The 25,549-nt window shown below is 36.6% G+C and overlaps 1 protein-coding gene across 8 annotated transcripts; it reads right to left on the bottom strand.

The window, feature by feature from the left end:
- Positions 1–4,248: 4,248 nt before the first annotated feature.
- LOC105044340 (PRA1 family protein A1) lies at positions 4,249–25,172 on the bottom strand. Of its 8 annotated transcripts, none has more exons than XM_073257099.1 (9): positions 24,791–25,172; positions 24,285–24,325; positions 24,102–24,180; positions 22,162–22,263; positions 20,345–20,431; positions 20,171–20,259; positions 19,989–20,060; positions 19,761–19,890; positions 4,249–4,567 (listed from the first exon to the last, which is right to left on the bottom strand). In XM_073257099.1, exons 1-8 carry the CDS (start codon positions 24,946–24,948, stop codon positions 19,787–19,789), a joined length of 732 nt encoding a protein of 243 aa, XP_073113200.1. In that variant the 5' UTR covers positions 24,949–25,172; the 3' UTR covers positions 4,249–4,567; positions 19,761–19,786. The 8 variants fall into 8 exon arrangements, with proteins under 8 accessions (XP_073113200.1, XP_073113197.1, XP_073113198.1 ...); XM_073257096.1 differs by having other exon boundaries at positions 4,250–4,572; XM_073257097.1 differs by lacking the exon at positions 4,249–4,567 and adding an exon at positions 12,529–12,763.
- Between the last annotated feature and the right edge of the window lie 377 nt (positions 25,173–25,549).

Here is a 25,549-nt window from a genome sequence, read left to right as displayed (position 1 = left end):
ATACTTGAAAGGGTGTGATGGGACTAGTTCAAAGAATCTGTACGCATTATTGCACTCAAGACCCTACAATTTAACGATATGGTCCCTATGTTTTCAATTTAGATAGCTTCCTTTGGAATTTGGTCCATCGGGGGATTTGACCACCCCCAACAAAGGAAAGATGAACGCTAGGGAAGGTCGGGGCAAAGAACGTTGCCTTCCAACAGTTCAGTCTCTTTGTTATCTCCCCAAGGATGGGAAAGCTCTCACACACACACACACACAGAGAGAGAGAGAGAGAGAGAGAGAGATGTTTCACTAATTTTCAGGGAACTGGAAACGCAAAAGCAACAAAAATATGAGAGAAGCCATAAAATTTAGAAACACGTTCCAATAAGCTAGCCCAATTGTTTTCTCCTTCGTACGAATTAGGACTGAGCTTTTATGTTTTCTTCTGTATTTTAATTTTCCCCTCGTAACTGCTTCAAATTGGCCCTTTCCTGTGTTAAGTTTAATTAATAGAATTCCACGGTTTGGTACCTAATTTTTCTAAGTTAGGGCTGTAACTTGATTTTGCACTTGAACGTGTTGACGAATAGGTTGGCCAGCCATTAGTCCAAAGTTTGACTAATAGAAGATGTTGGATTGGATTTACCTTTGTTTTGGGATGCTGAAGAAAACTCTTGCATGGTCCATTTTACACACAATGTGACTGAGTAAGATGACCAATTTAATATGCCACTCTAGATCTACCCCTAGACATTAAAAAAAATCATTTTGCTTTGTAATGTTTTGATACATATCTTCTTTTCTGCTTCTATAAAATTTTTCTTCTGTTTGCTTTGGTTCGATATGAATACTATTTTGGATACAGATATTTATCTTTATTATAACTATATATATTTTTTAAATTTTTTTATTTGTAATGTACTTATTTCATTAATTTGATATGCTTCAGCCTCTTTATCAAAAAAAAAAAAAATCATTTTGCAAACTCCGACCACCATGGAATTTACTCTAATATGTCACCATTGTGCACAAAGATTTATATATTCTTACTTGTTTTTTTTTTTTTTTTGATAGAACATATTCCTGCTTGTTTAAAATGTGCTTTGTTTCTTTCTACTGGATACCTTCTGGCCTTTCCTGTACTTGCATGATAAACAATAGTCTATGCGGTGGAGGAGAAATTATTGCTTATACTGTATACACCACATCAATTATGCACATAGCTGATCACTGAGATGCATTTGGTTCCATTTATCATATTTTTATCTTGATAATTAGCATGGCATGGACGACCATGCTAATATATATAGTATATGCTATAATTTTTCAAAATAGAGGGTCATATAATATGTCAGAGCAGATCGAACTAGACAACTGTCCCAGATCCCAGGTCCTGCATTGATATTCTAATGAGATACAAGGATGACTTTCTATAATATTATAATAAAAAAATAATTAAATAAATTAATGATGAATTTTATATGTTGTTTAACGAACATATCTATAGAAAATTATTACATGTAGATTAATTTTTTTAATAATAATTAATATTTAAAATATATTAATTTTTAATAAAAAATATCTTATTTTTTTTTATTAAATCTCAGGTCTAAAAAAATATCAGGCTGGATCTTGTACTTGGCTGGTGGTGCAACTTTTTTTTCATTTTTGGTGGGATGGATGAGCCGGAGCTGGTGGTGCAACCTTTACCATGCTGGCCAATGACGTATGTGGCATGAGCGTGGCCATCACCGAGGTTGCAGACTTTCTAAATGTAAAGAGACTTGACATGGGAACCACAATGGATGGTCCGATTTAGAAATATTGTATTTGTATTTATTTTATTCACTTTTGAAAAATTAGAAACCCTTTAGCCAAATCTAGCTCGTCATCGACGATGCTAGAAGTTCACTTATTAGAATTACATGATTTAGTGCAATTATAATATTTACTTGTTATTCCAAGATATTTTTGGACTTTTAATTGATCAACCAGAGTTCTTTAATCAATTAACTGCAAATCTAACGCGATGGTAGTATCAGTCTTAATCAGATATACCAATATGTCATCACCTTTTCTACGGAGAATTCTTCCAAAAAGCCTTCTACTCTTGAACTCGCCCCGATGAGTGTGAGAAAATTTGAAACCCAAATGATAACTTCCTTGGCTTCTTGCAGCCGTCACTCGGTTATTTTTTTTTCTTTTCTTTTTTCGTTCGTGGAAAATGTTGAACATGATTCATAAGAGCTACCTAGAAAAATTACACCATTGGGAAGCTTTAATAACCAAAGTAACTCAAGATGGATCCAAGTGACTTGAGAATCCTACAAATCCGATCCATTTGCACCCATAATCATACGAAATCTGCATTCCCTGAAACACATAGGCGCATAACAATTCGATCAGGGGGAAACTATTTTGCCATTGATCTCAAAGGCTATAGCATATGGGGCCATCACAAACAGGATGAGAGTCTTCTGGTTGTTGAATACTATGTTTGATGACCATATCAGACAACATGATGAGCAATGTGATCCAGTCTTAAATTGGCTTTTGTTAATATGATAATGATTGATCTACTCATGTTAACCTAAATACTAGGGGAGGTTCATCTATGAGACTGAAATGCAAGCTTAAACAGGAAATTATGAGCAGTGAGGGAGGAAAGATGCTTAGATTTCTCAATGTTCACAATATCCGTTATGAACAATTAGAATGCTGCTATAAATCAAGGAGTTGGATTTTAGAATGAAAATGAAAATAAGTGACTTTCATACTAGCTAGCCATTAGAGAAAATCTCATTTTTTATTACGATTCTATAAAAAAATATGAATGCCTCCAATCCTCTAAAATCTAATCCTTACTTTCCTTTAATATTCAAATTTCATTTTGGTTTGGGCCATAAACTAAATGCTTGGGGAGATATGGCTGTTCCGATTCCTTTTTTTCAATCCATTCCAATACCAAGATGACTACGTAAAGATAATGCATGGACCATAATATTTTTGTATACGCCATTTGCTGGACCTTTTTTCTGGAACGAGCAAAGGCATTATTATAGAGAGGATAGCAAGATGGGGTAGCAAAGGGATTTCGTAGGTACCGTGAAGGCTAGCCTGCCACGTGCTGGGAAGAACACCCACAGAAAAGAATCGTAATGAGGGATGATCCCATTCAATAAAATGGGATGGGCTACCTTATTATAACAAAATAATCAGGGGAATCACATCCCTGGGTAGGCCAGGAATCCTTGATAGAAGAATGGGGCAGCCTCTGGATAAATCTTCTTTGGCTTCGTATGTTTCTTTTCAAACTTTGCTACTTTGATATATCATCGCCTTTTATTGTCTTTAAATTTTTCTCCATAAATAGCTGGGACTAATTGAGATTTTCTACAAGCAGAGCTATTTTGAGATGCAAGTTGCTATTCTTTCGCAATCACACTTTTGGTAAATCCTCGGGTGACGTTTGCATACGACCTAGGTTGCACCACCGTGTAACCTATTACTACAAATTTCACCCAGTGCTGCTTCTTTTACTCCAGCGAGAAGAACCAAAGATACCGCTAAAAGATTGGAAAAGTGTTAGAATGGATCCAAATCACCCTGCTTTTAGTTTTTTTTTTTCCTTAAAATGTTAAACTTATGTACACAATAAGATGCGTGTAATAGACACGGATACATATATTCTACATTCATCAAATTCGTTAAATGAATGTCCAAGTCATAGAATTTAATAAGTCATCATAAAATACACAGAAACCAAAATATTAATGTAAAAAGATCATTTATCCCACCGATTCTTATGGTTCAATGAGTCCATTATTGTTGTTAGCTTGAGAAATAATTTCCATCCCCATCATTACCCATGGCAACAACAAGACGTCTTGCTCCATGACAAAATGTTGATTAGGTTTTGGAATTTGTAATATATTTCTTTAAAAGAGATCACGGATCTCAAACTCAATGCGAGCACGACCTGCACAAACAACACACGTACCATATCGATTCCAATAAGCTCGAAGCTGCCATTAAGTTTGCTAGGAGGCTTCCTAAAAGAACAAATAAATTGTGTAGCCTTCCTACAGAAACAAATAAATTGTCTAAGCAAAGCTATGGCAGTTTCAAAATTTGATGCAAGAAAATTACAATCGTTTAGTATGATATATGGTGGTTATGTTTTTTGATAATGGTTTTGAATTCCATGTCAATGCAAGAAGCAGACTCACATTTTGGACATTTAAACTTGCTATGTAACCATGAGATAAGAAAATAATGTGCTAAATATTTATTCCTTTCAGGAAATAAATGTTACGCATGTATTGCATACGTGCATTATTATTCATGAGAACAAGTACATATTCCGACCCTTGAACTCATGGATGTTAAAGGTCTTCTAGTGCTGGTGGGCACTTGGGTCGCACTAATGGCAGTTTGCTTTGCATATTTCTTGTGTTCCATAGCAATTAGGATATCCGGAATCCGCCAGACAGCAGTAGCAGACATGGTCATCTCCACAGTAAAGTGGGATACGTAGTGTAGACCCTGCTTTACTCCCCTCGTCCGTCCTTTCTACGACCTGACCTGTTCAAAAGAAATTGATCATTAAAAACTATATGGACCTGTTTTCAAGAGTCTGATGGACAACATCTAAAGTTGGCCTAATTTAAAATTAACAATCAAATATTACAATTCAAAGATCTAAAACTAGTCAAGAAATATAAGTTGCAATAAAAGAATCTCACTTTTCTTGAACCAAAGAAGTACTTACTGTGTATTTATTTTTTAATGGTTGAACAGTCGGTAAGGTGGTGTCTTCTTTCTTAGTATTGTAGTGTTGTCGATCATCATTTTGATTTAAACGAGATAGATAGATAGTCACAGAGAGGGAGGGAGGGAGGGGGAGAGAGAGAGAGAGGCTGATCAAGAGAGTAATTTCATACTCACATTGATGGAGAGCAAAGAGGCCTAGAAGGATGGAAAAAATCAAAGCCAAGCGCTTAATCTCCTGTAACCAAACGCACCCTAAGATTTCTTTATCAGGACTGGACATCCACAAAAACAATGGGATCCTTTGTAAACATGAGAGATACCATCTGCAATGAAACATATGAGAAGACAGACGGCTTCCTAACGCCATTGCTCATGTACAGCGAGGTCAGCTAAAAGAGGAATCAAAAATCACTGAGAAGTTTAGAGTACAGAGGAGAGAACGAGCCGATTTTCTTCAATTGTTTGATAGGAAAAGGTAGTCTTGTAATTGTTTTGAGCAATGCTCCCTTGTTTGATAGGAAAAGGTAGTCTTGTAATTGTCTTCTTCAATTCCCTTTAGCACCCTAACCATGAAGACCGAGTGCTTGGCTTTGATTTTCTTCATCCTTGTAGTTCTCTTTGCTCATAATCAATGTGAGTATGACGTTATTCTCTTAACCAGCCTCTCTCTCTGTGCGTGTCTATGCATGTCTAACTATCCGTCTTTCTTTTTCATTCAAAAAAACCAAAAAAAATGAAGATGGACAACACTATAGGATAAAGAAAGAAAACATCTTAACAGCTACTCGATCATTTAAAATACAATTCTTCCTCCCTTGTTAAACAAAAGTGAGATCCTTTTCTTGCAACTTATATTTCTTGACGAGTTTTGAATCTTTGGATCTTTCTATCTAATTTTAGAAATTTTCTATTGGACTCTTCAAAAGAGGCCAATATGCTTTTCTTCTTTCACGTCTTTTGGGTAGGTCAAGTCGTAGAGGATGGATGAAAGGACTGAAATAGTGATTACACCATGCCTCAGGTACGTTTGTAGTGATGGCATCTCTGCTTCTGCAGGGCAACCAAGTCTCATACACCTTGTTTTAAATCACAAAATGAATTCCAAGCAAACTGCCCCAAGTGCGATCCTAAATGCCCACAAGCACTAGGAGGCCTTTACCATCCATGAATATGTACTTGTTCTCATGAATAATAATTCACGTATGCAATATATGCTTCATATACATTTCCTAAAAGTAGTGGTAGTAGTAATAATCTATATATGCAATATGTTACCAGAAATGGCTGTCTGTGGAGCAAGGTAAAGCATAAAATGTTAGAAAATATATCTCGAGATTCGGTCCACATTAAGCTTACAATGAGGTCGAGGATGACGAATGAAATCCAACGAACCTAAGAACAGCCCAATCGGAATCCAAACAGAGAAGATATGCACAAAAGAAGGACGACACGGTGCACGAGGCGGTGGCGGTCGGTGGTGGGCCAGCGGGGATCGGCGGAGCGCCGCCAGGCCTGACGGAGCACCCGCACGCAGGTGTGTACGGGCGGGCCTAGCACGGGCGTGTGCAGGCTGGCCCAGCGCTCGCGGGCGACCCAGCGCCTCAGCACGGTCTACCATGGATTGCGAGGCGCTGGGCAGTCCATGGGACCGCGTGAACCGAAGTCGTGGTCCACATGTGGTTCAGGCTACTTTTTGCGCGATCGGAGGGTCCAGATCACAGCCAGTCGTGATCAGACGGCTAAGAATGATTCCGAGTTTGGTCAGGCATGATCAAAGACTGTTTTGCACAATCGGACAACTCTGATGCGAGTCGGTCCCTATCGGACGGCCACGGATGATTCTAAGCTTGTTTGGGACTCTATTTCCTACTGAAACAATATTTTTATGATTTTGGAGCCTATATAGCTCCGATTGACGAACCGTTTGTTACGTTGGAGAGCTGATGACGTCTTGGAGGTACAGAAAGGCTTCAACAGAGATTTCAGAGAGCTTTTGCGAGGGTTTTGAGATTTTTTTTTAGAGACTTTTGTACAAGGATTGAGTGGTGAGTTCCTCTTGTATTAATTGTGTTTTGTTCTCTCATAATGAAACTTGTACATCCCGTGGAGGTAGGTTTAAGGCCAATCTATGTATTTATATTATGTTTCTTATTTTGTTTCTTTTTTCTTCCTGCTGCACCTTATAGAACTGGATCCTGGCGCAACAATTGGTATTAGAGCAAGGTTGTGCCAGAGCATAGATTGTGGTGACAGTGATCAAGATAGAAGATAGAGAAGACAAGTATCATCAAGATGGAGTTCAACAGATTTGATGGAAAGAGTAATTTCTTCTTGTGGCAAATAAGGATGAAAGACGTGCTCATCCAACAATGATTGATAGATGCTCTCTTGTATGAGAAGAAATCGATCATCATGGAGGTACAAGATTAGAGGCGGCTTCAGATGCAGACAGTGAGTACAATCCGCTGGTACCTAGCGGATAAGGTGGTGATCCATGTGCTTGACGAGACTTCTCCGACGATGCTGTGGTCGAAGTTCGAGGAGTTGTATATGGCGAAGTCTCTCACCAACACTCTCTTCCTCTGAAGATAGTTCTACCAGCTGCGGATGATTGAGGGACAGAGCATGCAGAAGCATCTCAGCCATTTCTAGAAGATCCTCATCGACCTCCTCAGCATTGGCGAGAAAGTTAAGGAGAAGACCAGGGCGTTGATCTTGCTAGCGTTGCTTCTCTCTTCGTATGAGTCTTTGATGACTACTCTTCTAGTGAGGAAGAGCACCATTAAGATGGACGAGATTATCGCAGCGATTTTTCAGAACGAGGTTCTCCGGAGGGAGAATCCAATTTTGAGCTCAGGTGACGGCAGCTCAGCTTTGGTGGTTTCTGAAGGAGCAGAAGGCGACAGACAGAGTGATAAGAGATCGCGATGAGGGCGGTCCAAGTCCAGGACGAGGGACTTGAGCAAGACCAAATATTACCGATGCGACGAATTGGAGCACCTAGCTAGAGATTGCCCTCAACTCAGGGATCGGACGAGGGCTACTGCAGCGACGACCAGTAGCGATTCAGAGGGTGATGCCCTAGAGATATCTGACGAGGTATCTACTTCTTCCCAATAGTGGATTTTAGATTCTGCATACACCTATCACGTATATTGCAGAGAGGAATAGTTTAACTCTTTGGAGAGCAGTGAGGGTACTGTTTATCTGTCGGATGGATCGAACTGTGCGATCAAAGACATCGAAATGGTAAGCTAGAGGACACATGATGGTGCAGTGAGGAGATTGAGAGAGGTCCGATACATACCCGATTTCAGGTGGATCTTATCTCACTAAGCAGACTGAATTCGAGATATTACAGTACGATAGCTGGTGGAGAAATCCTGAAGGTGCTGAGCGGCGATAGGATTGTTCTGAAGGGGAAGAAGAAGATGAGATGACGTTACTACCTGATAGGGAGCCCAATGCGAGGTGGAGCTTCAGAAATCAGGAGTCCAGAGCGAAATGGAGCTCCAGATGGAGGATGATCGAGCACTAGACAGGAAATTCGGGAGGATGAGAGACGATGTCGCAGGGTGAGATTTCTATTGTCATAGGAGACTTTCCCAAGCAGATCTTCGGTCAGAGTGGACACAGCCCATGATGGATTTAGGATCAAGCGGCTTGGCTCGACTCCAATGTTTGTCCATCTATGAGACAGCAGGCATGCTCTAAGACATGGGGGTGAGACGGATCACAAGCTCTCAGAGACAGATGGAAGCTGAATATCGAGTCAAAATGAAGATTGTTAGAAAATATGTCTCGAGATTCGGTCCACATTGAGCCCACAGTGAGGTCGAAGACGACAAACGGAGTCCAACAAGCTCAAGAACAATCCAATCAAAGTTCAAACGAAAAAGATACATACGAAAAAAAGACGACACAATGTACGAGGCGGCAGCAGTCGGTGGGAACCGACGGATCACCGTGGGGCCTAGCGGAGATGCGTGCGCGCAGGCATATGCGGCCCAACGCACAGACGGGCCCAGCATGGGCACGCATGCAGGCCAGACTAGCGCACGCGGGCGACCCAGTGCCCCTGCGCGATCCACCGTGGACCATAAGGCGTTGGGCGGTCCATGGGACCGCATGGACCGAAGTCGCAGTCCATATATGGTTCAGGCTACTTTTTGCGTGATCGAAAGATCCAGATCACAGCCGGTCGCGATCAAACAGCTGAAAATGATTTCGAGTTTGATTAGGCATGATCAGAGACTGTTTTGCATAATCGGATGGCTTTGGTGCGAGCCGGTCACGATTGGACGATCACAGATGATTCTAGGCTTGATTGAGACTCTATTTCCTACTGAAACAATGTTTTTATGATTCTGAAGCTTACATAGTTCTGATTGACGAACCGTTTATTGCGTTGGAGAACTGGTGACATTCTGGAGGTGTAGAAAGACTTTAACAAAGATTTCAAAAAATTTTTGTAAGAATTTTAGGACTTTTTCTTGAAAGACTATTATACAAGAGTTAAGTGGTGAGTTTCTATTGTATTGATTGTATTTTGTTCTCTCATAATGAAGTTTACACAACCCATAGAGGTAGGTTTGAGGACAATCTACGTATTTATATTATATTTTTTATTTTGTTTCTTCTTTCTTTCTGCTGCATCTTGTGGTATCGGATTCTGATGCAATACGAAGTTGATGGCTAATGACTCCAAAGTGCAATAATTGATCATGAACTAAGAAGCAAGATTCGGATAGCGACCATAACCCTTTCTTTTATGGCCACCGTTACTCTCCCACCCCCCATCCTAAGTCCCCACGTACCTGGACCTCGCCTCCCACCAGCCCTTAGCTTTAAATCTACGAAATGCTATCCTTGTTTCTTCCTATGCTCCGGGAAAACCTCCTTTAAGTTCAAATGCGAGACCTGCTAGCGGAGCGGGGAGAACGGACACATCAGAAAGTCCGGTCGAAATGGCATGGCTAGTCTACTTTCCCTGTAGAGGGGTCAGTCACTCTTCCAACTCCTAGAGAGCAAGCCAGAGGATCCTGTGGAATTCAAGTATCACAATTTCCTTATCCTCTTTCCTCCCCGAAGCAGCTTGTTGCACGTCCACCGACAAGGGCAGAAACGTCATGGATTCTTCGATGTTTTTAACCCGCCCTCGGCCTCCCAGATAAGGGGGAACCCCTCGTAAACTCCAAACCAGAGTTCTTCTAAAGCTGTATGGAGGGACCATTACGTGCTTGGGCTGTTGACTCAGCCAAGAAAGATCATTTTTTATTCTAGCCTGCAGGAGGGAGTGACACTGATATCTTTTATAAATTTTTGATAAATTTTTGAATGATGATAATTCATATTTGATAATAATATTTTCAATAAAATTTTATATATAATCATTAAATTTATTTGATATTTTTTCAAATTCATTCAATAAAAATTTTTTGTAAAAAAATTAAGATGGAGATGACGTTATATAAAAGACTATATGATTATAGTCATTATATAAAAATTAATTAGAGATGAAAATACTATCTTTGTATTAGAAAAATATTTTATATTAGATGGTATATTTATAAATTTGATCATATTTCTACATAGATTTACCTCCAATCAAATGTAGTAATTTTTTTCTAATATTATTTTTTAGAATAATTTTTTCACCAACCAAACGTAGTAAAAGTTATTTTTCTCTATAATTATTTTTTCAAATAAATGATTCACAGAAATTGTCAAGTACTCTGTAATCTGATATATCCCAACCAAACGGACCTTTAGAGATCGATTGAGGATGCCACTTTTAGCCTTGGCTCCACGTTAAGATTGGGAGCACGACTAGCCCCTCTAGGCGTGTCTAACCTGGAATCCTAACTTAATCAATCAGGCGATCTACTATTCTCTTCTAATTAGCACTCAACCCCCACATTATGGAGAGGTCTGATCGATAATAATAATATTTTTTTTTAATACTATGAATATTAGTAAGTCTAAAAGTCAAAAATGCTATAAGAGAGGTTTGTAGAACATATTATATATATAGGCATCAAAAATAAAATATGAGTTGTTTGATATAAAGAGAAAAGCTCACTTTACCTAAATTTTATCTTGATAATTCTAATGCATGAGCATAAAGCTTTGATTTCATCCTTCCTGGCATTAATCTTAGAATATGAAGCAACTTCAAAATAGTTGGCACATATGTGAGCTTTTTAATCATCAAAATCTGTCACTAACGTACTATCCATAAACTGAACCATTTGTTTCGAACTGAGGGATCTGTAGTTGCCTCTCATTGTATGCACCCCTAAATTTTTTATAGCAAATGCATAACCCTCTTGCAATATTGGTTTGAATTTGAAATTAGATCTTTCTTTTTAGTGGCATGTATCAGCTAATTCTGTCATTTGAGCAGTTAATTTTGTTATGAATTAATTTTGTTGCTTATATATTTTTTCTATGAAAATAAATATTAGAATATATTGCTTCAAAATTGTTACGTCTACATACCTCATCATCTAACAAAATCATGTCAAGATTTTTAAATTCATTATCCTATTGCAAATGAAAATATTCCCACATTCTGAAAACTCCTACTGTGATAGCATAGGTAATATTTCTTATTATCATTTGCTTGAATGATACATACTCCATTGTTCCTTATTGTCTTATTCCTACAAAAATCTACTATAATTACACTTTTAATTTCTACACAACATAATATACACACAACTATAAAGATATGAATCTACTGTAACCACAGTTTTAATTTCTGCATAATATAATATACACACAACTACGGAGCTATAATGCAGATTTACAAGACATATCAAAAATGTATTAAGAGAGATATGAGAATCAATTTTTGCAACACAATAAAGAAATAATTCTCCATTAAAATTTATTTAGATTTGGGATTATCACTGGGATGAGATGTTTTGAGACCCAAATCTTTGAATATATTTGATCTCTCCCACCCTCCTATCTGATTGAGACTCCCAAGAATGAAAAAAAAGAAAAAAAATACCTAACACAAAACTCTAGCCATCGTCTAAGCTTTTCTTTCAGCCGCTCTAAGCCTCCCACCCAACTAGGATATCTGAGGATGGGAAAATAGAAGAGAAATAGAAAAAATATAGGAAAAATCAATAAAAAAGAAGGGAAGATGGAAAAAATCTATGGAATACCCAACACAAAACCCCAACCATCATCTAAGCTTCCCTTTCGGGCGCTCTAAGCCTCCTACCCAATTGGGACTTTGAGGATGGGGAAATAGAGAAAAAATATAGAAAAAATCAATAAAAAAGAAGAAATATAGGAAAAAAAAATGGTTATCAAGGGGATGAGAGGATTTGAGCATAAAATCTTTGGATATATTCGGCCACTCCCAGCCTCCCACCCGATTGAGATTACCGAACATGGAAAAAAGAAAGAAAATACCCAACACAAAACCCTAGCCATCGTCTAAGCTTCCATTGCGGCTGCTCCAAGCCTCCCACCCGATTGGGACCCCTGAGGACAGGAAAATAGAAAAAATATAGGAAAAATATAGGAAAAATCAATGGAAATGAAGGAAAGACAAAAAAAAATTTAAGGGTAAGACCCTTTGTCATACAGATGATCTATAAGGGCTCAGGAATGTTTGAGAGGGCTCGAGAGGGATTCGAAGCAAAAAAAAGAGAAAAAATATACTATGAAAAAAAAAATCAGGACTCGACACATAGCATGTTGGGAGATTATTTTAGACTCTTACATATCAACACAGGATTTCATCTCTAATACTCATTAATCATTTTACTTATATTATATAGATATAGATAGATACAATATGCTTGGCCCTAGAAGAGAGGCAGCAAGTAATTAATAGTGGGTTTGATTGATGAGGCACCCTTAGCCGCACCAATTCCCATTACGAATCAAATTTTGCATCAACGATGCTCAAGCGCGAAAGGCAAAGCCCAATTTTCATATTTTGACGACTTTGATCTTCCCTTGCACCTTGGTTGGTAGTCTGCGGAAGAAAAGAAAATATTAGTAAGGAGAGAAAAAAAAAAAGAAAGAAAGTATACTTCTTTCTTTTTTATTAAAAGTTTAAAGAAAAAAAATATTTTTTTTCCTTTTTGATTGGAAACAAAAAAAAAGAAAAAGAAAAAAATGTTACAATCTTCTTTTACTATTATACCCTTGAAAGGAACCCAATAAATCCAAGAAAGAATCAAGAAAAGATCTTATCTTTTAATTTTTTCCATCTTTCCTTTTGTTTTCATTGATTTTTTCCATCCACAAGAGGCTTAGGTGGGAGACTTAAAATAAGTCTTGGATTGAAATGTAATATTAATTTTATTCTTCATTATTGAAGGATAGTATGAAAATTATAAAATATTCACTAACTCTCAAATTCTTTTTCTCTAAATCTACTCGATTTGGAGGAGAAAAAAGTTACATATTTGAGGAAATTTGTATTCTCTCTATTTCTCTCATTTTTTTTCCCTTTCTTTTATAAAAAAAACTCTCAATCGAAAGAAAGTATTAACTTTCTCTCCCATTCTTTTCTTTTTTCTTCTATTCTTTTCTCCCAACCAAAGCATTAGGCTTTCTTCTCAAGGAGCCCAGGGAGAGCTTAGCCCATCATGTCACTACGGAGATGAATCTTGATTGTGACCAAGCATACTTTCCCAATGATCAACTATCTAGATTGCTCAGCCTGCTACCACTGGCATGCTACCTCCATGCTCGGTTCCATCTCCATCTTTTGTGGTCGAGAGGATCAATGGACTGAGGACTAGACCGAAAACTAAGCCAGATGAAGATCCGCCATCCAAGTAGGTTCACCCATGGGACCTGATTCATATGGGTCTGCTCGCATGAAAAATGGTGGCATGGGGCTTAAAGACTTCCGAGTGTCCCTTTGGCTTTAATACAAACTTCATCTTTCGAAAAGGTGATCTGCATGCTACCATTCCAGAAGATGGACTCCCTCGACTATTTTGGAAAAAAAAGTCGGCTCGCCAGCTACCATCAAAACTCTCTTTAACCTTTTTTCTCAGTGGACTCCTATTCATTCTTCTTTGAGATAGAACAGAATTCTCTGCTAGATCTCCTGCCTCCCTGGAGTCAGGTCATTCAACCAGTCGCCATGATAGATGCTAAGTCAGCTAAAACATCATAAGGAGCACTAATGAGCCAAGCCAATAGCCAACTTGGTGAGGGACTTGCAAGAAATTTTTAATAGGTAATGGCTGGGTTAATCTAAGAACCCTCCACTAGGGCATGTTTGGTTTGCAACCAGACTCAAACTCGAAATCAAAATAGATTGGAATAAAAATCAAAATGATCATATCCACTAACACATTTGGTTTATGATCGAAATCGAAATAAGAATAGAAAAAAAAATTTGAATACTAGGAAGGATAGGGATTGCATTTTCGAGAATTGAGGCATTCCTATTCTCTTTTGGAATCATAATAAATTGGAACTCCTTTCAAACAAATAGCTGAAATAGAAGTAACTTATTTTCATTTCAATTCCAAAGTCCAACTCTCCTTAACCAAATATCCCGGATGCTAATAGGATGGAAACAAAGATTGTTCCTTTGTCCTCCCAATTTTTAAAAAAACCTACGATCCTGTGCACTTGGAGCGGTTAAGATCGCAATGGCAAAGCTAAACCAGCCCAACAGAAACAATAAATCATCTTGGGCTCTCTCTTTGATGCAACAATGAGTAAAGGCAAAACAATATTGCTTGCTGAGATCTCATCATCTCAAAGATCATGCATACTAACATAAAAGGTGACAAAATCATTAGCCCTTCCTCCTACAAAGACCATCTGAAATCGAAGTGTTCTAATTTTGAATAACAGTATTAAAAAGCCTAATGAAATTTCTCAAAAATTATATTTTGAGCAAATGTCGAACCAGTTTGCAGCGAGCTAAACCCCTTAGAACTCGTTTGGTTGACGGAAAGTGGAGGAGGAAAAAAATACTTCCAAAAAAGTGAAGAAAGAGCCTTTTGTTTGGATGGAGTTTTAAGAGGAGAGAGAGTGGAAAAAGCACTTCTCATGGGAAGTCACTTTTCACATGTTATAGGAAGTGAAAACCCATGGAAGAGGTGGATTTTGACACTTCCAGTAACATGAAAAATGGTAGTACTTTTTTCTTTCCTAAAATATCCTTTTAAGATGCATAGTTAAAATTTAGTAAAATATTAATGGATGGTGAGGATGAAATACTGTATAGTAATATAATATTATATTAATATTATTTTAATATTTATATAAATATAATATTAATATTTATTATATTTTAATATTATTTTAATATTTATATTAATATAATATTTTTATTAAGATTAGTATAATATTTACATTAATATAATATTATATTTATATCTATATTAATAAATTTATTATATTAAAATATTCATATTATATTAATATAATATTAATATATTAGTATTATATTAACACAATAAATTATTATGGTCTGATGTTATATTATAATATATTAATATTATATTTATATTAATATAAATATAATATTAATATTTTTAAAATTTATGAGTAAAAATGTATGGTTTTATATCTACTAAGGGTATAATGGGTATTTTATACAGTTTTTTTAGAAAAATAGGTGCTCATCCAAACATAAGCTACTTTATAATAAGTCATCTTCTCATGATCAACCAAACATACTAAAATCTATTTTCAGAAAATAACTTCCTGAAAAGTTACTTTTTAAAAAATTACTTCCTGAAAAGAAAAATTCTTTTCATGAACCAAACAAGTCCTTAATAATTAAGTAGAACAGTTCTGAAACAAAAATTATGATCCACCAAAAAATCCAATCAATCGAGAAATTGCTAGGTATACACAGACTACAAGGCATGCTACCTATGCATCCATCGGTGAATTCTTTACACTAGTTTCACTTCATTACCATGCAAACGTGCTGAAGTGCTTATGACATAAAAGTAAGTTTGAAACCCATAAGATATTGATGAATATAGTCAAACTTAAGGATGCAAATGGCCCAAGTTGGACTAGATCACCAGTGATCTTGATATGATTTGATTTCTTGATCGAATCTCAATGTTTGACTCGGATCCAATCCAATAAAAAATTGGATCAGATCTAATCTATAGCCAAAATTTTCGATCCAAGATCATCCGGATCAGGTTGTATCAATATATAACTCAGCTCCTATCCAAAAAATTCGAATTTGGATCAAATCCAAATCGGCTCCGGATCAAACATAGCCAACTACATTTAATTATAACCAACTCCTATTAATTATACAAAATAAATAATAAATAATATTGCTTCCAAAGTAAATTAGTATATAAAAATAATTTAAAATTTATTTCTATGTTAAGAATATTACTCATACAAACCTTAAAATCATAACTTAAAAGACTCAAACAAGTTCCAATCCTAATGACATTACCTATATTGAGCCTAGTCAAGCCAGATCATAGGGTAGAAGATCTAAATTGAAGCAAATATCAAATGAGTCAGGTCGAGCCGGATCAATTCAAATCAGGTCCAAATTCAGTAATCCAAATCCGACCCAAGAAATAAAACAAATCAAATTTTAGAATCCAACTGAATCCATATGTCTTTTAAAACAAATTGAATCAGATCAAAGCCGTTTGAGTCGAATCAAGTCACAGGGCAATCCAATCCATTTGCAGTTTTTGTCAAACTGCAAGACTTCCCAGGTTAGATCCAGAGCCACTAGTGCAAGAAGCATGATCATCGTACCAGCACGAGTGTTCGCAATATATTACATGAACCAATGCTCTTTACATTAAAAAATAGTTAGCGAATTTGATGGGACAAGTTCATGAAAAGATTGAAGCTGAGGAAATATATCACATTTACGGCAAGTTCACTGATTAGCACGTGGACCTGATCCACATATTCTTAGAGTGTGCAAGTGCAACTTAATAATACTAAAAAATCTAATATATCAAACTTCAAGCCATCAAAAGGAAAACTTTGCTAGCCACCAGACACAGTTCTAATTTAGGCACACTAGCATCTCAGGGTATTGCATTAGTCTAGCATGTATTAATCTAGTGTATATTCTCTTTGTAGGATGGTCTGCTAAAGTTCAAGTGTATTTTAGCTTTTAATTCTATAGCTCAACCCTTTTTCTGCCGACATAGTATTACATTGCTAAATACTTTTAATTGTTGAATTAAATTACTAAAATTTTCTTTAAATTTATGTTTATTATACTTATATCCAAAAATTTGTAAAACCTACATTTACCTCCTATTAAATTAACAATATTAATGAAACCACTTACCTCACATAAAAAGTTAAAATTGCGCTTAAGCAAGAATAAGAATACACATTTTCATGTCCTTTGATAGTAGTTATGTCATCTAAAATTATTTTTTTTATTTTTGAAATTTTCTGACACAGCATTTAGATCCCATTTAAGATTAACAATTTGACTAACCCCCTGCCATACATTAAGATGTTGGACAAAAGTACATCTTAGAAAAATAAATATAGTTTTTTGAAATTATTGAGTATGAGTATAATTTATCTCTATTCTCAAAAAGAATTTCATAATGCATTCTAAATTATTTAATATTCTTCAATATTTTAAAGAAATTTAACTTGATGTTAAATGTTCTTTATCAATATCTTATTTAGTACCGCGTTGGATAAGTTAATGTAACCGCTTGTATTTTTTTGTATCTTCAACATTCCGACATTTGAGAGTCATTCGGCGAACTGACATTTTCAGCTCCCCACTCGGCTTGCAGAAGCCCCTATCCATGAGCAGGGCGCCTGACTCGCCTAGAAAGCTGAAAGCTTGAATAAATTCGATCGCTACCAGACTGGCACCACCCAACACGGCCCCTCTGCTTGGTTGGCACCCAGTCCAGTTCCCTTGGCCCTAGGCCGGGCTCAACCAGGAGAGTTAAAACCCGGGAAGATGCCCCACAGTCCCAACTCTAGCCCATTTTTGTTTCATCCTTCTAAGTTCTAATTCCTCATTAGTTTGGTGGACTACACCGATACAACCATCCAAACCAAACCAGACTAGGCTATATTTAAATCAAAACAGCTGGTTTGAAGGCTGTGCGTTCGCGTAGGCTCCAATTGCCTGAACTCACCCAACTGAACTCACCCAACCCATGCAAACAAACATGGGAAGCTGCCCAGCTGGAGGGGATCCGAATTTCTGCTGCACGATGTTCCCTCTTCAGTCAAAATCCCATCCCTACCCAGTTCAGATCCTGAGCAAAAACAATAGAGATTCTGAGCAAACACCTTGCATGACATTTTCCAACCATCTGATGGATCTGTCCTTTCAGCAGCATAACAGAACATTGTGGCAGTAAACATTACCAAATAAAGTAATTGATGACCACTATCGATAAACTACAACCTACTGCCCACAATTCAGAGTTTCTCCGCAAATGGGCCTGAAGGTTCTCAGAATTAGAATCATTAGTAATATACAATACGCTCTATACAGAACTGCATTGATCAGCTTAACAGGTCTGCACCTCTAAAACCAGCAGATCAACCAGCAATGTCCTGCCCCAATCCAGCCGCAAAACAGAGTCTCAGTAGGCACATCAAGCTATATGCAATATTATGTTATTATTCATTACACAAAATGCTAGTAACACAGATTCTATCTCCACCTAGTAGAACCCTAAAAGAGTGACAGCGATATAAACATACCAAGTAGGGCCAATATTTACAAACTTCCTGTTTCATCCACTAGCAGGAGATACAAGTTTCTCATCTCTCTTAAGTTGAAATGTTTTAAGGCTCATGCATATGAATGACCCAGTTAAAGCTTCCATGTAACAGGACCGTCTTACTCTATTTGATATGTTAACAAAGAAAAGAAAATAAAAGCAAGCATGATAGATCTAAGGAGTGCAAAAGAAGAAAAGCATGAACTAGTTGAATAAAGATTAAATAAAAAGATGGAATGAGACAAACTACATGGCACCCTCTATGAAGAGCACCTAACTTTTACTCAGTTCAGATTGTGATAATCCAAATGCAAGCTGTTGAACTTCCTTGTTTAACCAACCCTTCAAATTTATTGCATCTTAATCTAGTCTTGTAAAGGCAATTCTTCATGTAGCTCACTGTGAGAAGCACCTTACTTGCAATCTTTAAAGAATATCAGAACAGAAACTCTTATATGCTATATACAATGCCACTGCATGGTCAAGTCCCATGACATACATCAATAGCAACAGCAATATCGCAAACTGACAGGCAATGAAATGTGCATAACATGACCAAACTAGATGGAAACAATCGGCTAATCTAATTCCCATAGTAATACAGGTGGTGTCCGAACGCTATTCACATTCATCAAGTGTTCACTTCCTATTCATACAAAACTCAAATATGTCCATATGACATAATCAGTTCTTGCAAAACATGTTTGTTGCCTGTGCGATAACTTGAAAGCTTGTAATCATATAAAACATGCAAGTAGCTATCCTATTTTGTTGCAGAATTCTGAAGATAAAAATTTATATCTATAAAGTAATTAGGGCTTATAGAATTCAAATATTTCAATGTATCAGATTATCAGTTTTATCAGTGGACTGGCTCAAGACAAGAACTGGTTTGAGTGCCCACCTACCACATAAGTATGATCTCCTATATCAGTGGCAAAAAAAAAAAAAAATCTATTGCTTCCACTTTATCTTAAGAGAAAGAGTAGGAGATTTTGGTGGGATCAATGAGGCACTGACACTGCACACCCAAGTTTATCAAGATACTAAAAATATTCCATTCTAATTGTAGTTTCAGTTTAGATTCCAACGGACCATGAAGAAACAGGCGATGTTTTAAAAAAAAAAAAATAATCAGGAAACGACAAGATGATGCCTGGCAAAATATTTAAAAGGTTAATCGATGTTTATACGTGCTGAATGCATCAAAAGATAATCCACAGTTAATAATATGCATAGAAGTCAAGAAGCCAGGAAGAAAACATGCATGCTACTCACATCATATAGCCTCAGCAGGACTCCAGTTACAGCTCACTGTAATTGCGCCACACCGCTCGAAACTCCTCACGAAATGTGTTCAGACGTGCTTTCAGATTTGGTGTTCTAAAGCTTGCATGAAGTAGTGTTGCTGCAGGGAAGCATTGAAAGGACATGAGAATGGATTAAAACGTTCATGAGTAGAAAATTGTCATAATGACTAAGAAATCAACTGGGTTTTGTTTATACCAAGAAGTCCAATGAGAAGTACCCAGAGAACAGTAAGGAGACTGCAAGAGGTTAACCAAAGGATACAACTGGCTGTAGAGCAAAGAATTCAAGCAATTAATATAGATGTATATTGTCAGCCTCACGATCAAGAGATATATACTTGCCATAAAAGCTATAGCTTTACATAGTTTTAGATTAACCTGCTGAGAATACCAAGACAAAAACCCAACGAGGCCGTCCGCATATATGAATTGCTCTCTTTGCAGCTGGCCGCCCACGAAGAACAGGCCTGATCATCCATCCCATCAGCAGTAAAATTTGTCAGAGATAACTAGGCCTTACAAATTACATGAGAAAGAGGTAAGCACACTCACGTTATAGATGGCCTCAACTTTGCTGCAACATGTGGAGAAAATTGTCTGACAGTTCTCGTTACCTTTTCATTAAAAGTAACTGCAAAACTATAAATCTCGAACAATCAGAAGACGTACTCGAATTATTCAGATAAATATGAATTCAAGCCAAAGATAAACAACAAAGGCATCAGAAAGTTATGAATTAACGATGCTAAATAATGATGCAACCAAAGTACAACCTAGATCACAAAAGCTGCTTTCATATGCGATAAATACAGGAGAAATCTATTCACCATAAGTTTGATTCAAAATTTACTATGATCAGCTTTTAATAACCACCGTTCGACAACTGCCACTTCAGCATGTTTTCAATTTTGCACACAGGTGCTACAGTGTTGTAAATAATCTTAACTCACCAAATTAGTAGTAAAGAGTGCTTCCACAACCTTCTCAGAGAGTGTGATAAACACGTGAGTTACCAAAATAATCTAATTTCTTCCTTAATGACTGATATTTGTGCAGGAATTAGAATTAGTCCAATCAAACTAAAACTCTACATCCATCCAAATTTTTCTTAGCTAACAACATCCAAATCCACCAATGCAACAAACAAATCCACCATGAAGGTCTCCTCTGAAATCTGTTCCCTTGGAAACTTCTTGTTCAATGATTTTGAGAAATGTACAGTTTGCCTTCAGTTTACCTCATCATCGTTCAACAAATTTGATTTTTTAATAATAGGCAATTTGATCCTCCCTCATATATTACTAATTTGGAAAGTGTCTTCTCACCTTCCAATATTTGAGCCATAGCATGAGAACTATTAATATGACAAACTATTAGCTAGTCTACCAGCCATTTCATATCTTTCAGTATATCTCTTTTTATGTCCCTCAGATCTGACAAACAATTAGCTAGTCCACCAACCATTTCATATCTTTCAGCACATCTCTTTTTATGTCCCTCAGATCTTCATGCAGTTTTTTCACGACCATGAACCATCCCTGTGGACAAACTTAAATTTAAACAACATTTTGCTCTCCCTTTACCATTATATAAAATTTGTTGATTTCCTAATCTTTCATCAAGCCTAATCTATTGCATAACACACCATTAGCCAAATAAATAGACATGTTTACCAGATTTTCACATCTTCACATGTTCTATTATTTCATATTATTCATAGTTTTTATTTTGAATCATCAACATTTTTCATGGAGCACATGCTAAACCTTGTCCAGCAAAAATTTGCTTTGAGCTGTCTCTCTCATCTGTACTTCCATGGCAATACCTGATAATTTATGCAGTGAGTGGCAGACTTATCTGGGTACAATTTCACTTTGGCATGTTGTTCACCGCACCCCCCCCCCCCCCCCACAACAGGCCCCACCTCTTCAATTAAAAGAAGTTAATCTATTTCTGACAAGCTTGATCTATTATTATAAACATTAAATACATCTATTCTAAACTAAGCAGTTCTTGTCGCTAGATAACATGCTGATATACACTCATTCATGGTATGTTGCATCTAGACAATACTTCAACTGACCAAATTAGTATCTACATATTATTAATAATGATAATATTTTCATATCAATAGCTTCAACATATCCATCTCATTACAGGTTCTTCTGGTTTGCTTTCTTCAATCCCACTTAATGGATTAGTGGCACATATATCCCTTATAAAAGAGAAGATGTTACTGGTAAATCATCAACCAGTACACACTCAGGTATGCCATCTCACAAAATAATCTCGAATTTTTATTCCATGCATTCTCTTAAATCCCATTCAACTTTACATTAAACGACCTTGTAGTATTTACGTATGAATACCTTCTAACACGATATGCCCTGCATAATGCATCCATCTTGATCAAGATTAGTGTTGAATTCCCCCTACATTTCTGCTTAACTGATCCGAAAATGCCCATCTCTCTGCAAAGTAAACACAAAAATTGCTAGATCATACGCCACCATGCACAAGCACGAAAACTCACATTGCATTCCTTCTTCTTATCCCTAGGTGTTATATTCCATATACCCACTTATCTCCTCTCAACCATACCTTACATGACCAAATATATCCAACAAAAAATAACTTTGATGTTTATATATTTAATGCATCCAAATAACTTTCAAGAAATATGTTTAAATATTACTATTAATATTTAATGCATCCAAACAACATTAAATAAGCATGTTTAAATATTATTGTTACTATATCTCCATCCAATTACCAACTTAACCATGTTATTTCCATTACTTATTCTTTACATCTAATATTTAATGCTTTAGACCTGCATTTCCATTATCCAAAACCCATCTGCCATATTGTATTTACTCGTACTAATAAGTACATAGTTCCATTTCTCTTTTTTGTTATTGCTAAATTTTATTGATCTCTTGTAAAATACTCATATCGACTCTCCTCCCTAGAATCATGTCTATAAGAGATGTTACACTTTCCTACCAAGATATCCACGTTCTGATAAATTATGGTTTCTTTCCTTTCTAGATAAATGATAACTTATGCAACTCAACACTGTCAAATATAGAAGCATGGATACCTACTAAGAGATCTCTATTATAAATAACAAGCACTCCAAACTACTCAAATATTCCTTTTTATAGCTGGGCGACTAAGAGGGCAAAATATACAACCAATTTAATAGGTCACAAGGAAATGAAGAAACTATCAGCACTAAGTACTTTTAGGGATATTTGAACAACAATAAAAAGATCTAATGAAGATTATGATGCTGATTCCTTCCATGGAGAAAGTAAAGTAATGAAGCACGACATACCGCTTCTTAAGCTGAAAACATAATTTTAAGACCTTTCGGTGAAAGTCAAACATGTTCTAGTTCCATACCTTTTCAATTTTAACATGGAAACCTTACAGTCCATCAATTACAATGTATGAGGTAGCCCCTTTTTTTCACTCCTCTGTCTTTCACAGGTCATTTTAAAGGTGACACCTCTCTGATCTTGATTTTTCTTACAAAATAGAGGTGATTATTTAAGCTTTTGTATGGGGCCTCTATGTTGATTTCCAGAACCCAAGAGGTAAATAATCTTCTGAGCATTTGAAGGCCCTGTTTTGATGAAGCAACACATTATCCATCAGATAAGATCTGCCAGGTGGAATGGGAATTATAGAGATGAGAACGTAGGAGAGGCTGAAGGTATTTGGGTGGATGATGAGGCATGGTGGAGTCAAAATACCAAAATTTTTCAGACACTGTGAATTACCTTTCAAATGGTTTTTCTTATCAAAATCCAAGAACTTCAGGATGAGGGATCTGATAAACAACTCAAATGCACACTCTTTTTTCCTCAATTTTAGGATTCCTACTTCCCAAATCCCAATCTTATAGGACATTTTTGACTGGATAAGGTGTCAAAAAGCCAAAACAGGTCCTACATCTATGATCAAGGTTAAGCACAAGTTGTTGGACAAAAATGTTCATCATCAAGCAAAATGACAAAAATTTAACAATTCAATATTAGTTGCATCAACAGTTGTGTTGCATCATATCCTAAGGGTCAACAGAAGCAAACACAAAACATCAATTTTTGCTATATAATGAATCATAAACTCTATTTTTGTAAATGCATTTTACATTAATCAATACAAAGACAGCATGCATGCCAGAAAAGAAAGAATTGCATGAAGCGCATTACCAGTTATAACTAGCTTTATATCAGCATATGTTGCAGTTACATTGTCAGCAAATCAATCCAGTCAAACGATGAAGATGAGAAAAACCTACCTGTCATTTAGAAATGCAATACTCAGGCTTGTCAAAATGGTGGCAAGAATGGCAAGAGGCCTGAAAAGAAAGCCAATCCCTATGGTACAAGAAGAAGGAAGGAGGGGAAAAAAAAAAAGAAACGTCAGGAAATAACACATACATGTACACAACAACAGAACTTTGCCTCAATAACTTTCTTACCAAGAATAAATACGATCATGATGAAGTAATTCGTCCGGTAACTGCAGCTCACGTGAAAAAAAAAAAAAAAGGAAGAAATCAAGATATAATCTTTCTAAAGATAACGTAGCGAATCCAGTTTGCCTCTATAGCCAGCAAACTATAATATTTCCAAGAAATCCAACGCAATTATAGAATAGTATCGGAGGAAGAAAACAGAAAAGAAAAACACTGGTATTTCACATAATTTTTTTGTTCACCTGATTAATTATGCACTCTAAGGTTACTGAATTGCCAAGCATTCTTAGAGTTCTAATCATCAAAAAAAAAAAAAAAATCATTCATCCAAGAAGTTCTTATGCAAGAAGGATTCTGTCATGCCGATAAAAATAACTCCAAGCACGTCACGTCATCGATCAAGAAAACAGCCTAATTGATCAAGAACGAATAATCCAATAAATCTAAAAGCGCGAATTAGGGTTTCCATGAGTCATGAAAAATGAGAAATAAATCAACGAGGTTCATACTAGTAGAGATTGCACTTTAAGCGGCTGTTCCATTTGGAGTACGATCTGGGGACGGTGAATCTAGAGAAGAATTCGGTGACCGGGCGCGGGGGAGAAGACCAGTCGACTTCTCGAAGGGCGTCGATCAGATCCTCCGTCGTCACGTTCCCCCAATCCATCGACTACTCTCTCGACGCTCCGTCTCTGTATGTGTTGGAAGAAACCCTAGATACCGACGGTCCTCCGATTCCGACCTCGAAGGAAACGGAGAGGCAAGTGTGAAAGAAATCGGACTGAGGGGAGTGGGGACCGAGAGACTACGGGAGGGATTCGAATTCGTGGGAAAGATATGGCCTCATTCAAAGTAACCACGGACCACGGTGCTGTCCGTTATTCTAAATTTTTTTTTTCCAAACAATTCATATATATATATATATAAATTCGTGGGAAAGATATGGTCTCATTCAAAGTAACCACGGACCATGGTGCTGTCCGTTATTCAAATTTTTTTCTCTAAACAATTTATATATATATATATATATATATATATATATATATATATATATATATATATATATATATATTATAGATAAAAATAAGAGTAGCTGTTTTTTTTTTGTTAGATTCTCTCCTCTATCTTCAAATGCAAAATTGAGTTTAACATCAGCAAGCATTCAAATTAGACACGATGGCTGAATTCCATCAAAGCGCTGCCCAATGCCCCAGTGTAAACTAGTCCGATCATGCAATACTGGCGAGATTAGATCTCTCTAGATGCCA

This window comes from Elaeis guineensis, chromosome 5, assembly GCF_000442705.2.
Source record: "Elaeis guineensis isolate ETL-2024a chromosome 5, EG11, whole genome shotgun sequence".
In the NCBI taxonomy this organism is placed as follows: Eukaryota; Viridiplantae; Streptophyta; class Magnoliopsida; order Arecales; family Arecaceae; genus Elaeis; species Elaeis guineensis.
The sequence above is the reverse complement of the archived record's forward strand: the minus strand, read 5'-3'. Positions and strand labels throughout refer to the sequence as shown.